We start from the raw sequence: 13,806 nt of genomic DNA on the forward strand, positions 1-13,806 counted from the left end.
TCTGTAAATATGCCCTTTTCTACAGGAAAGAAATGACGAGTTCTGGACATTTGAATGACACTTTTGTGATGCTGACACGTCCAGATGACCCACTGGTATTTATGTTGGTTTATCTTTTTTGATATAACTTAAAATAATAAAATGGGTTTCTGCACAAATATCTTGCATACATTTGGAAGAAGTCTTACTGCTGCTGGTAATCCACACTGGATAAAACTCATGATTTCAAGGCATAAAAATAAAATCTTTCACATCTCTGTGTTACATAAAGGCAGATGTATATGCATAGTATGTAGATAGGACTCTCTCTCTCTCTCAAACACACACACACACACACACACACTGAACCATCTCTTATATTAAAACAAACCACCCCACCAAACTAACCACTCACTGCACAGCGCTATCAGGTGAAACAATAATAAGTCAGCTCAGTCCACCAGGACTACACTAAATAACAACACACAAGACAGTGTCAGGAAAGATGATTGTTTTCCAGAAATGAAAAGCCAATCCTTTAATGAACACTACATATTATACAACTTTAGATAGGTGCATCATTGAAAACATGGGCTGACAACAAGGCATAGCTGTAATGGTAGGCAGAGGCTTCAGAATAAAGTGACGCTGCCTTTATTCTGCTAGGCGACGTTTAACACTGCCTAGCAATTTACAGGTGCACCCCTTACACCAGCACAATGCAGGAAGGGACAGATGGAGAGAGAAACCAAACAAATAGGATAGCTTGACTTAGAATATGGCGCAGAACTCACACCCTTTGAAGCATGAAAGAATACACACTAGATAAATGGATAGTTTGCACAATGTTGGGCTGCCTGTAGCTGATAAATGACTGAAACAATTTACTTTGTACCTAACAGATATATGATGGTCAAGCATCACAAAACAACCAGACCCTGAACTCAAACAGTGGGACAAAAGAAGTGGAATATGCCACCATTGATTTTTCCCTGTTAAAAACAAAGCCAGCAAGGACGCAAGAAAGCACAAAGACGGAGTACGCTGAAATCAAGAGGATAATAAAAAAAGAACAAGTAGATGATGATGGAGACGACGGTAAAATGTTGGAGGGGGAGATGAAACACTGTGAACCAGAAAAGAAGGAAGGGGAAGATGAGGCAGTGTACTCCACTGTGAATGACATAATAGATGATAATTGAGGAATTCTTTTGTATAGTTGCTAAGGATAAATATTGATCTCTTCAGATGTAATTGGTGGATGGATGGATTTCCATTTTGTGTTTGAATTAATTTTTGAATTAAAATTTTGTGTTTGAATTAAAATTTTCTCTATGTTGTAAACTTCACAAATATTAACAAATCAAATCTTACAGGGATGAAAATGTTACCTCTGAATATAATGCTCTGCAATAGTTTAATGATTACACATATTAGAAAAATGTCATGGTTAAGCAATTTTTAGATGTCTATACTTCTTTACTATAAAATCTTGCCCAATGACATTTAGCTGTAGTAGTAAATATAGTGGCTTAACTTTTTTTTACTGTATTCTTGATGTATTTTGCAGATTTTTAACGGTTTAAGTTTCCAGGTGGCCAACACTGACATTGTCTGGCCACATATATTTGAAAGTGTACAGCCAAAGTGTGACAAATGACCTTTGGAGTTTCCTTTTAGTGCTTTCACAAAATGCCATTTTAAACCATGTTTTTTGTGCTTTGTATTCTTGCTGAAAAATGTACGTCTTTTTGCTTAGTAAATTTTTTTTTTCGCTGTCTTGCATAAGATCATTTATTTTCTTTTTGAGTTTTTATCCGACACGTTCATCAAGTCAGAATGTTTATTTTGACCAAATCATTTGTTTTATACCAAACAATCTATTTCAAGCTAATGATATAACTAGCTTCAGTGGTTCTAATGCTAATGTCAAAAGTCCCCGAACACTCCTTAAGTACACAATAACAATGCACGTGTAAGGGTTCCTAAAAACAATATACAAAAGTCTTTATAGCTTAAAATTACAAGCAGTCTGCATGCTCACTTTCAACAAGCACACTACAGTTTACATATTATTTGGGGCTGTTTTTAAGTTGCTTGCTCAAACAACAGTTTTCTCATTCCAGCAGTCAAAATCAGGTTATGACAGTAATGATGAAATTCCCTTTTTTCAGTATGGTAACGTATTTCCCTACAAAACGAAGCGTGCAACATTTTCTTCAGGAAAGGCATATCAGTTCTAAGACATGGCCAACAAGTGCTTAAAGTGCAAAGAATATAAACAATTTTTGATTTTATGGCTACAAAATATCAACACTCTTTATATATTCATATACTATTTATTTTCATTTACTTGCCTCTAACAAGGTTTTGCATTCATCCTGAGCAGTATGCGCCATCTAGTGGCATCTTTGAGTAACATAAGTCAAGTACAACCAAACCCAGCATCTGTACTTAAAGACACAACAAAATTTTAAAAAACTCATCCTGCTTTTAACTCAAAATTATCTGTGATTTTTACATGATCATAACCTTAAATATTTTTTATAGTTTATGTTTTTAATTTATCCACACATATTATTAACCCTTAACACACTCTGTACACATGATTTTAACCCTTAGCGTTATATTCCTGGTGTGTCATGGTTGTTTTATACTTTACAGATAAGCGGACCACCTCTGCATCCTCACTAAGGGTGGCTCTTTTATGTTTGTTTCAGTTTTCAGCCCCTGAAGTTGCTGCTTAATCTTTGCTTATAGCTCCTTCTGCAGAGGTCCTCATTCCCATCTCCTCCAGATGTATTTTAGGAACTAGGAATTCCTCTAAGGCAACACACTGAGATAAATTTCCAAATTACAGGCAGAAGGATGGAGAAGAAAGAAATGGAAGCATAAAATGTGAGAGAAATGAGAAAAGCCCACACTCTCAATAACAGCCATCTCCAGATTTAAATGTCATGAAAATGTTATTCATGCTTTTGTTTTCTCTGCTACTGTAGATTACTTCAGCTCTTTTCAGCAGCACATTTTCTCATTGGTATTAGAAAATAGACCAACATACTGCAATCCTGGCTATTGACTTGGAATTGTCACTCATTCTTTTTAAAGCATGTGGTATCTCGGCTCCAAGTTAAAAGCACCACACGTGTTGACCCTATAGCAATCTTACATTCTCCCCTCACTTTTCTATTTTCTTATACAAGAACTCAAGAAAAAAGTTCAACTCAAAAAAAGAAAAGAAGGAAACTCTGGCCTTTCTGTTCCAGAAGGAGAGTTCATTTAAACCCTGAGTCAGTCACTGGGGTACTTTAGATCATCTGAAATTGTCCAACAATTCACATGCATTTCATCTGAGATTTTAGAAGCTGCCTTCTGGAAAAAGTACCAGAGCATCCGGGCCCTCACTACAGGACTACGGAAAAGTTTCTTCCCCCCAAGCTGTCAGACTGGAATGACACACACACACACACACACACACACACACACACACACACACACACACACACACACACACACACACACACACACACACACACACACACACACACACACAATGTTACACCTCAAGCTTAACAAGAGGTTTCCATAGATACAGCGAGCACATCAGTGCCTTATATGGTGTTAAAATACACAGTACAGCTGTCACACAATACAAATACATTACACAAAAAAAAAAAAATGCTGAAGTATTTGCAGAGATGTTGTATGCAGCTGAAATGGGGAAATGCTGAGTGGCATTCTTTATTTTATTTTGGGCATTTTACTCCATTTAATCTACCATTTTAATACATGCAGTTTTTAGTTTTTGACAAAGCCCATTAATGGCAATATAGTTGTTCTATTTGTGGGTTACTCTGTTGAAGTCACAGAAAAAAAATAAAAAAAATAAAAAAAACACAATAATCACAATGATATGATTTTACTGGTATTTAAATTCCTCAAAGAACATTTTTCCTACTAAACACTAATTATTCAATCAATGAAATGAAACATATGTATATCATACATATGTGATATGTATGATACGTATGTGTGATGTAATAATAACTTTATCAAAGCCAGTCTGTAAAGTTCAGTGTTATGCTGATAAACATCTGGGAATCCTGTTGCAAAACGAAGGAAGAAATAGAAAAAAGTGAGGAACAGAAACTTTGAATTAAAACGTCAGCACAGATCAGTTCGGACAGAAGAGAGAACAAGAACAAGACAAAAATAGGTAAAGATGGTTTTCAAGTTTATACTTTAAACTGCAGATGAACCATATTTTGTTATATTATTTAACCAATTTTTATCTTATTTATTTTATACTAAACTATTATTGATCTCACTGCTGTAATAACTATGAGTTAACTGTGTATAATACATTGATACAGATAACATAAAACTGTCCTGTTAAGTGCTTAACTATATAAAGATTAAGTCTTTGGAGCAGCCGTAGTCCTCGGTAAAGGATGTACACATCATAATTACAACATAAATAAGCATGTGACATAAGATGTGACTTTCATGAGATGTGTGACTGTAGCTGGAGTCTTTCATTTAATGTAATTTCCGAATGTTTATTTTTAGCATTAATACAAATTTGTCCAGTGGAGGAAGAGATTCAACGTGTCGAGCATCGGATATCAAGCATGTCTGTCCTCATCTTGGCAGCTCTGCTTTCCTCTGTGACATGTAGCAGTGCTGACATAAGTTTGTATCTTCTTCTAAGTAACCTCCTAATTCAGCTGATATTCAATAATCTTTTAACATTTGCATATAAAACTGTTTCATAACATGTATCCAGATTATAAATGATCTATTATCAACCAGAATTTATGATAATTTAGTATTATTACTGTCTCAAGTAGTAATGTATCAAGGATCAGACACGATCTTTTACTGTTTGAAACTAAAAACTGTCTATTTTTTTATATTTCCCTTGCATTAATAGGTGCCTCAGCCTGGGGACGACAACACTGTGTCAGTGGATACTGTGTCACTCTCAATGACGGAGAAGTAACAGTAGAGGCTGGGCTCTGTGTTGTGATCCCGTGTTCTTATAGGACTGGTGATGGCTTTACACCTAAACATATAGCTTGGTATAAATGTGAAGTATCTGAACCAAGATGTGGTAATCCAATCATGATATTTCACACCAACAACAGCATTAAAGTTCAATCTGGGTTTAAAGCCCGAGTGTCCTTTTTGGAGCCTGATCTGAGCCAGAACAACTGCAGCATCTTCATTAATAAGCTAAAACAGTCTGATTCTGGATCATATCACCTCAGAGTTATTGGTGAACTGAATGGAAAACCTGATGGATTTTCATTCTCTCCAAGAGTGACTGTTTATGTAAAAGGTATAAAAATGTAGACTAAAACAAAAACATGCTTGAAGTCTTAAACACCCTAAATGTATAACCAAAAATCAAAAATGAATTGTTTCCATTAGGTTTTAAGCTGAAGCCCACAGTAATGATTCCCACACTGACTGAGGGACAGCAGGCCACACTGACCTGCACTGCTCCTGATCTCTGCTCTGGATCTGTTCCTGAAATCACCTGGACATGGAGAGGAGCAGGAGGGACTGAATCTTACATTACAGGAAACAGCACGGATTACAAGACTGAGAATCTGACTGATGCAACACAGAGTCCTGTCTCAACTTTGACCTTTAACCCATCAGCTAAACATCACAACACGAACGTCACCTGTAAGATCAGTTTTACAGGTGAAACAATTACAGAAGAGACTTCAACCTTGAATGTGAACTGTGAGTACTTTGCTACAAACATAAAATGTTGTGAACCTTGTTGAATTGTACAACTTTTGGGGAGAAAAATGTAAGGAAGTTATTTTTTTTGTCTTTTTGACTCATAGACTTGAAAGAAGTTAAAATACGTGGTGTTACAAGGGTGAAGGAGCATGAATCACTGAATCTGACCTGCAGTGTTGAAAGTTTCCCTCTATCTCTGATTAGGTGGTCCAGACTTAGTTCTGACACAAACCTGAAAAGTGATTCGAGATCAGCAACATTTATAATCCTAAATGCAACAACAAAACATGCTGGACAGTATGTTTGTACGGCTCAATATATGAACAATACTCTGAAGGAGAAAGTCACTGTAAGGGTGATGTGTAAGTTCACAATTTTGTGCTTTCAAAGAAAAAAACAATTTTTTTAAACGGTCTTCTGAAAAAGAGACAGGATTACTTTCATAAAGAACATTCCTGGAAAATGAATGTAGTTATAGAAATGGAAACATTGTAAATATTGTGTGTATATTCAAGAGAAAACCTCCAGTGAGATTCTACAATAATCAAATTGTTCTTTAAATGCTGATTGATAGAAAATAACTGTGCACATGTTAAAGACACTGTATCAGTTTAGTTTGTTGTTAACATTAGCATCTACAATTTAGTGCAGAAGCTCACTCATATTTTTGTGGTAAATGGTTATATGTTATTGTCTCCTTCCTTAAATAAACCAAGTAAATGTGCTGCACAGATTACAGGAAACCTCAGATCGCTGGGAGAACGGTCGTTAAAGAGGGAGATGTTCTGAATCTAACCTGCGGCATTGAAAGTTTTCCTCCAGCTCTTATTGTTTGGAAAACGTTGACTTCCAATATAAATCCTTACAATGGAACTAACAATGATCTGTACAATGACACTGGATCAGCTACACTTGTTATCCAGAATGTGGCAGCAGAACATTCTGGACAATATGTCTGTGCAGCAAAACATCTGGATACAGTTCTAACTGTAAATGTCAGCGTAACTGTGACTTGTAAGTAGACGGTAATAATCTTCTCAAATCTGCAGTTCACTAATACACATACGTTTATAAACCTGACAGGTAGTCAGCTTCGGTATTGTTTCTGATAGATGAAAGACCATTCTACCTCTTTTTGGTGTTTCAGTGACTATAGTGGAGAGCACTATTAGAGAAAAATAAAGCCAAAACAGAAAATTTCCCTCAGTGTGAAAAATATTGGATCCTATCACTGTATGGATCAAAGGTTATTTTTTAATGGTTTTTTTTAGTATTACATTCATTGTTTCATCCCACTTTACTTGTGTGTCCCACAGATAAAAGGAAACTTCAGATCACTGGCGATACAACTGTAGAAGAAGAAAATGTTCTGAATATGACCTGCAGTATTGAAAGTTTCCCTCCAGCTCTTATTGTGTGGAAAAAAATTAGTAGGAACACAAACCTTCATAGTGGAACTTACCTGTATAATGACACTGGATCAGCTACACTTACCATTCCAAATGTGACAGCACAGCATTCTGGACAGTACATCTGTACAGCAAAACATCTGAATACCACCGTGACTTCTTATGTTAGTGTAACTGTGACTTGTAAGTAGACAGTACTAACCTTCTAGTAAAGTTTAGAATTTCACATAATTGTATAAACATGATAGGTAGCCAAAAACCTTGATCTGTATTGTTACAGTAAGCCTGTTTTAAATGTCATGACATAAAGATAAAGGTGGGTAAGAAAATAGAAATACATTTTCAAAAATAAAACAGTAGTTATCAGGCCACAATGCACTGCCAGAGCAGCTACTGTACAATTTGGCATTGTTTCTCTGGAAAACTACTGGAGCAATGGAACAGTTTTTTGAAAGACATTCCCTCTTTTGGTGTTAAATTTATATTAAAATATTTTTGTTTTAGCCATTTCATCCTTTCTTTATTAAATAAATTACTAAAATGTGTTTCACAGATTCAAGGCAACCTCTGATCAATGGGAATAGAACTGTTAAAGAGGGAGATGTTCTGAATTTGACCTGCAGTGTGGACAGTATCCCTCCAGCTCTTATTGTGTGGAAAGATCCTATCTCCAACACAAACCTTCATATTGGAACTTACACTGATCTGTGCAATGACACTGGATCAGCTACACTTGTCATTCAGAATGTGACAGCAGAACATTCTGGACAGTACATCTGTTCAGCAAAACATCTGGACACAACTCTGATTTCTTACATCAATGTGACTGTGACTTGTAAGTAGACAGCACTAATATTTCACTATAATATATTGGAAAAGTAGCCATACTTTTATTTAAAGGTATAATAAAGTGTTCCAAAATTTAGAGTGTGATGTCCCTTCAACTTTTGAATTGTTAAAAGAGAAATAGAGGTGAATTGGTAAATTGAAAGAGAGATAACATAGATGATCTTATTATGACCCTTCATCAATACAAAATATCATATCATCAAAAGTCCACATTAATTAAAACACTTCCTAAAATGTTTAGACCAAATTATGACTACCTTACCAGCATATGTAAGTACTAAACACTACCCCAAGGAAACTTATTATCGATTGATTTGCCACTGTATTAAAAAATTGATTTTAATTGCATTAATGTTATTAATGACATTACTAACTATTATTCCCAAGGATATTCCCTCTTTTAGTGTTTTGATGTGAATAATACTGAGCAGTATGAGGAACAAGGAAACTTAAACCATGCCAACAAAAACATGCTGCCTATTTTACTTGAGAATGGTCAGACATCATCTTATCGAAAGATATTCCCACTTTCTGTGTTTAGGTATCTTGAATAATTATTTTGTTTCCCTCCATACTGTAAATAACGAGGACATTGGTGTCCCTCACTGCATCATCAAGGCAAAAATAAAGCCGAAACATGCTAGCCAAAATGCCCCCTACATGGAAAAAGTATTGTACAAAATCACTCTCTGTGTCAAAGGTTTTGTCATCCATTAGAATATTCCAATATTTTTGTTTTAGCCATTTCATCCTTCTTTATCTTAAATAAATTACTAAAATCTGCTCCACAGATTTAAGGCAACCTCTGATCATTGGGAATACAACTGTTAAAGAGGGAGATGTTCTGAATTTGACCTGCAGTGTGGAAAGTATCCCTCCAGCTCTTATTGTGTGGAAAAAACCTAGCTCCAACACAAACCTTCATATTGGAACTTACACTGATCTGCACAATAACACTGGATCAGCTACACTTGTCATCCAGAACGTGACAGCAGAAGATTCTGGACATTACATCTGTACAGCAAAACATCTGGACACAACTCTGACCTTATATGTTGATGTGACTGTGACTTGTAAGTAGACAGTACCAATCTTCTACTATATTTAGGTCAGCTGTGTTCTCACCTGTTTCCATTCATTGTCAATATGCAGTGTATTTAAGCCCTCAGTTTCCCTCAGTTTCTTGTCTCGTCATTGCCTATTCCTTATGTGTGTTGTCAGTTCAGTCCACTTAATCAGTTTAGTTCAACCTTCCATGTTCTGTTCATCCCATCTTTATAATAAACACCATGCCCATAGTCAGTCAGTATGTGTGTCCTGCATTTGGGTACTCTCATAGCACAGAGTTCCACGTTCCATAGCACAGAGTGTGATTTGCCTTCAATGTTTGAATTCGAAAAAGAGAAATACAAGTGAATTGAAATCTAATTATGGATGAGATACCAATATTACTTCTATTCCCAAGGATATTCCCTCTTTTAGTGTTGGGATGTGAATCATGGAGAGCAGTATGAGGAACAAGGAAACTTAGTCTTTCATGATTCTTTAAAGGTTATCTTGAACAATTCTTTTTTTACCCTCCATATTATAAATTGCTGAATTCTGTTCCACAGATAAAAGGAGACCACTGATAACTGGGAATACAACTCTTAATGAGGGAGATGTTCTGAATTTGACCTGCAGTGTTGAAAGTATCCCTTCAGCTCTTATTGGGTGGAAAAAAGTTAGTGACAACACAAATCTTCAGAGTGGAATTCACACTAATTTGCACAATGACACTGGATCAGCAACACTTTTCATCCCAAATGTGACAGCAAAAGATTCTGGACAGTACATCTGTGCTGCAAAACATCTGGACACAGTTGTGACCGTAAATGTCAGAGTGACTGTGACTTGTAAGTAGACAGCACTAATCTTGAATCTGAAATTCATATTCATACCAAACTCACAATTTACTTTTTTTTATGATCTGGCATTTCTTTTTACAGGGCTATCAAATATTCAAAATGGTTCAGGATGTGTGCTTCAGTCACAGGTCTTGACCTGTGTGTGTATCATTGAAGGGTTTCCTTTACCTACCATCCAGTGGTTGCCCCTCAAGAACAACACTGAGTACTCTGTCATTACTGCTGTGTCAAATGACACAGTCAACAGCACTGTCAGCCTAAATGTAGAAAAGCATGGCAACATCACTCTTGAATGTGTCAGCAACAATGGAAATGAAGAAGCTAAAGAAAAATTCACAATCCACAACAACTCTAAAAAATATGGTATGTTTTCAAATAAACAATTTTTGACCGCAACAATTATTTTTTTAGTAACACATAAGAAAACATTTAACTTGTGCAAAATATAATGAAGTAAAAATGTGTTTTTTTTCCATGTTGTTCCTTTGAGTGCAGAGCAACCGTTAGATTTAAGCAAGGGATACCTAAAAGTCATCGTTGCCTTTTTGATTGGGACACTTCTTACAGCAGTTGTTTGCTTTTTGGCCAAAAAGTATTACAGGTACAGCATTTACTTTTCTAATTATTATTAGGTTTTCTCTGTAAATAAGGCTGAACATGAATTTGCTTCTTAAAAAATATAATTCTCAGAAAAAAACAGAAGAGCTCTGGAAACCTTCATGAGACTTTGGAGATGGACAGACGTCAAGATGATCCACAGGTAGTGATGTTCATGTGGCATTTTTTTTTAATATAACTGGTATTATATGAGTTTTTGCTCACATGTCTAGAATGCTGAAGTGGCCATATTTCCACTTTATTGATTAATATTTCATAATTGTTTTTGCACTACTAAAAGTCTGCAAAGTTGCAAAGATCCAAAGCTTTTGAAATTAAAAACATTAAAACCAATTAAAATAAACCAAAGTACTGCATGTGGATTATAGTGAAGTTTTAACTTTTTAAGCATTGAAAGAAGTTTCATTTAAACTGTAAAAAAGGTTTCTACAATTTGAAAGGAAATGGGCCATTTTCATTCCACAATGAACTGATTTCTTTTACATACCCACCATTTGTCTGTCCGCCAAGTTTAGTTCAAATTGAGAAAGTTAATTTGTGCATAATTTCACTAACAGATCAACTGAAAACATATGCGTTAGAAGAGAAATAACTGCTCATAATGCCAGTTATTTTGCAAGTGTTAAAGCCTGAAAACATTTTTATGAATTGTGTTGGGATTCAGTTTGAAATGTGTATGGTCAAACTATAACGTTTTGTTACCCATGCTCATAGAGTTATGACTACAGATACAGTACAATTAAGGTTGTGTGCCAACCAAACAAATTCACTAATCATAGCAGACTGGACTTGCAGACTAAGCAGGAAAAGAGATGCTTTATAACACTGAAACCTGCAGACTTATTCTGGTGAACCAAAATCTAATCATGAACCTATAAATGAGCAAAAATGCATCTTTAACAGCCATGATCAAAAACAACAAATACAAAAACTGCAAAGCATGACAGTAATTCAAGATTCAACGTTGCATCAAGTTGATTATCAGGCCAAAAAAAGTCACAACAATTTAATAACAAAAGAATGTAAAGATACCAGATAGAAATGAACAACTAATATTATTTACTTTCTATCTAACAGGTATATGATGGTTCCCTATTAGAAGAAAATCAGACTCTGATCTTAAACAGTGGACCAAAAGAAGTGGAGTATGCTGACACTAATTTATCCCTTTGAAAAGAAATAGTGCCAGGGAAGCATTAAGGAGGAAAGTGATAAATGATGCTCAAATTAAGAAAGTAGTACAAGAAGAAGGTGGAGATGATGGTGGAGAATAAGGTGAAAGAGGGGGAGGTGGTGGTACTGGAGATAAAAGACTGTTTTCCAGAAAAGGAAGACGGACATAAGGATAAGAATTTGTTTTAAATCTCCATCATGGTCAGGAAAAAGTGCTTGTGGCCAATATGGTTTTTCAGTTTCAAAGAATAAATAATCAAATGTTCCAGTGTCAGCTTGTCTCTCAAATTATCCGAAATAGCATGATATTTTAGAAAAATGTCACAGTTGATACAAATTTTAGATATGTCTTTATTATATTAAAATCTTCAGTTTAATCTTAGTCTTAAGTCTATGTGTTGTGGAATGATTTTTTCCTGTTTTATTGTTGAGATGGCAAATGCCCACCCTGAGATTGTCTTGTCAGAAACATTGAAAAGATATAATTAAAAGTGTGTACATTTATTTACAGTTGCCCTTTTTTACCATACAGCTACTTAATATTTTGTTCTCAGTAATGTATTTTTCCCAGTTACCAAACTTCATATCTAAGGTCATGTATTTTCTTTTCTCTGAAACCCTCCAGCTTGTAAGAAATTTCCTTATGTTATGTTGGCATGGGTATCCACCATATTGTTCCAGTGGCATTTAAAATTGAATGACATAAATTAAATTTATACAGAGCCAAATCACTGTTGCCTCAAGGCATTTAATATTGTAGGGTAAAAAATCCTAACATATAAAACTGAAAAAAACAAAACAAAAACAAAACAAAACAAAAAAAACAGTGAGATTTGACACTTTTGTTTGTAGTGAGTTTTTTTTCTCCTCTACCCTTCACACCATTCACCAATAGGGGGCAGTGTAACCCAGCAGCGGTACATGACAAGTCAGATACTGTGGAGTTGTGATCCTGGTGCTGCTGCACCATGTCTGATGGTTTAGTCAAAGTCAGAACACCTATTCATGCTGTAGCAGTCTGAATTGTGTAACACAAGCAAATACAGGATCATATGTCATAGGTATGTAGTGGAGAGGAGGGCCCAAATGTAATCTCACAGATAGACTGAGTGAAACAAACAAGCCGTTTATTTAGGCTGATGACCAAAATACAAAAAAGGTGAAACACAAAATACAAAAGGGAACTGAAAACCTCTACTTACAGAAATAGCAGACTTACCAAAATAAAACAGGAAGTGAGATAACTGAAGGGGGAAAACAGTCACATGAAAAGACTAAGTGCACCGGGCTTGAGACAAAGAGGGGAATAAAACCAAGGCAGCTGCTAAGAGGGTAACTGCATTGAGTAAGAGGGACAAATACAAGAGTCAACATAAACATTAGGCAAGCCAGGAATTTATAATACTTAAATAAACTAAACTGGAAAACAGACCCAGGACCATGTCATTGCAATCAGTTTCTGATTTTATGCTTGTTTGCACTGCAGACTGTTTCAACATGCAGGTCTAAAAATCACGGGGGGGGGGGGGGGGGGGGGGGGGGGGGGATAAAATAATTTAGCAGAAAGCAGGGACATGCAAACTGACTCTGACTGAAACCTAAAACTATATTTAAAAAAAAGGCAAATAATTTCCAGAGAAATAATGAAAATCTGAACCGCTTGCTAAGAATTCAAAACCACAAACCCAAAGAGACATAACCGAACAGAGAATATTTAATAATAAACATGAATTCAAAGTTGAAAAACTTTTTCAGTTTGGGTTTTTTTTGTAATTATGAGTTGATGATGACTATTTTATTATATAATATAGAGCATATATAGTGTTACAGGGGTGCACATAAGTGGTGCGCATTCGCTGTCAAAATAAAAGACGCGCACCAGATAAGAAGTTGCAACGTGCGTTTGCGTACATATAAAAGTCACTGTTTTTGTCTGCTGGGATTTTCACGGCATATTCTGCACCACATCTCTGTGCGTTCATCATTCGTTTGAAGCCAGTTCACCTCCTGCAACCACTTTTCCTAGAATACGCGCTTCTTTTGCGGTTCGGGCTCCTTCTGACATTTCTTTGGAGGTGGAGGAACACCAAAGTAATTGCTTAAAGGAGCTTGCT

At 35.7% G+C, this 13,806-nt stretch overlaps 2 protein-coding genes across 2 annotated transcripts in view; both read left to right on the top strand.

The window, feature by feature from the left end:
• Positions 1 to 1,305, top strand: part of LOC147318869 (sialic acid-binding Ig-like lectin 14) — a 35,676-nt gene extending 34,371 nt beyond the window's left edge. Inside the window, exons 15-16 of the mRNA XM_086311029.1 lie at positions 26 to 95; positions 882 to 1,305. Of these exons, the coding sequence (XP_086167155.1) occupies positions 26 to 95; positions 882 to 1,181 (370 nt within the window). The 3' untranslated portion in view covers positions 1,182 to 1,305. The remainder of the gene's footprint in view (positions 1 to 25; positions 96 to 881) is intronic.
• A 3,305-nt stretch (positions 1,306 to 4,610) lies between these two features.
• Positions 4,611 to 11,774, top strand: LOC147318870 (hemicentin-1-like). The gene is made up of 13 exons (XM_086309786.1): positions 4,611 to 4,675; positions 4,827 to 5,320; positions 5,413 to 5,733; positions 5,841 to 6,098; positions 6,469 to 6,750; positions 7,053 to 7,328; positions 7,699 to 7,980; positions 8,786 to 9,067; positions 9,608 to 9,889; positions 9,983 to 10,264; positions 10,397 to 10,502; positions 10,592 to 10,661; positions 11,597 to 11,774. Exons 1-13 carry the CDS (start codon positions 4,611 to 4,613, stop codon positions 11,690 to 11,692), a joined length of 3,096 nt encoding a protein of 1,031 aa, XP_086165912.1. The 3' UTR covers positions 11,693 to 11,774.
• Positions 11,775 to 13,806: the final 2,032 nt, after the last annotated feature.

Source organism: Aulonocara sp. 'chitande type north' Nkhata Bay, linkage group LG11, assembly GCF_057382095.1.
Source record: "Aulonocara sp. 'chitande type north' Nkhata Bay isolate Kocher_YH1m ecotype deep benthic linkage group LG11, A_spYH_male_GT1.1, whole genome shotgun sequence".
NCBI classification, from domain to species: Eukaryota; Metazoa; Chordata; class Actinopteri; order Cichliformes; family Cichlidae; genus Aulonocara; species Aulonocara sp. 'chitande type north' Nkhata Bay.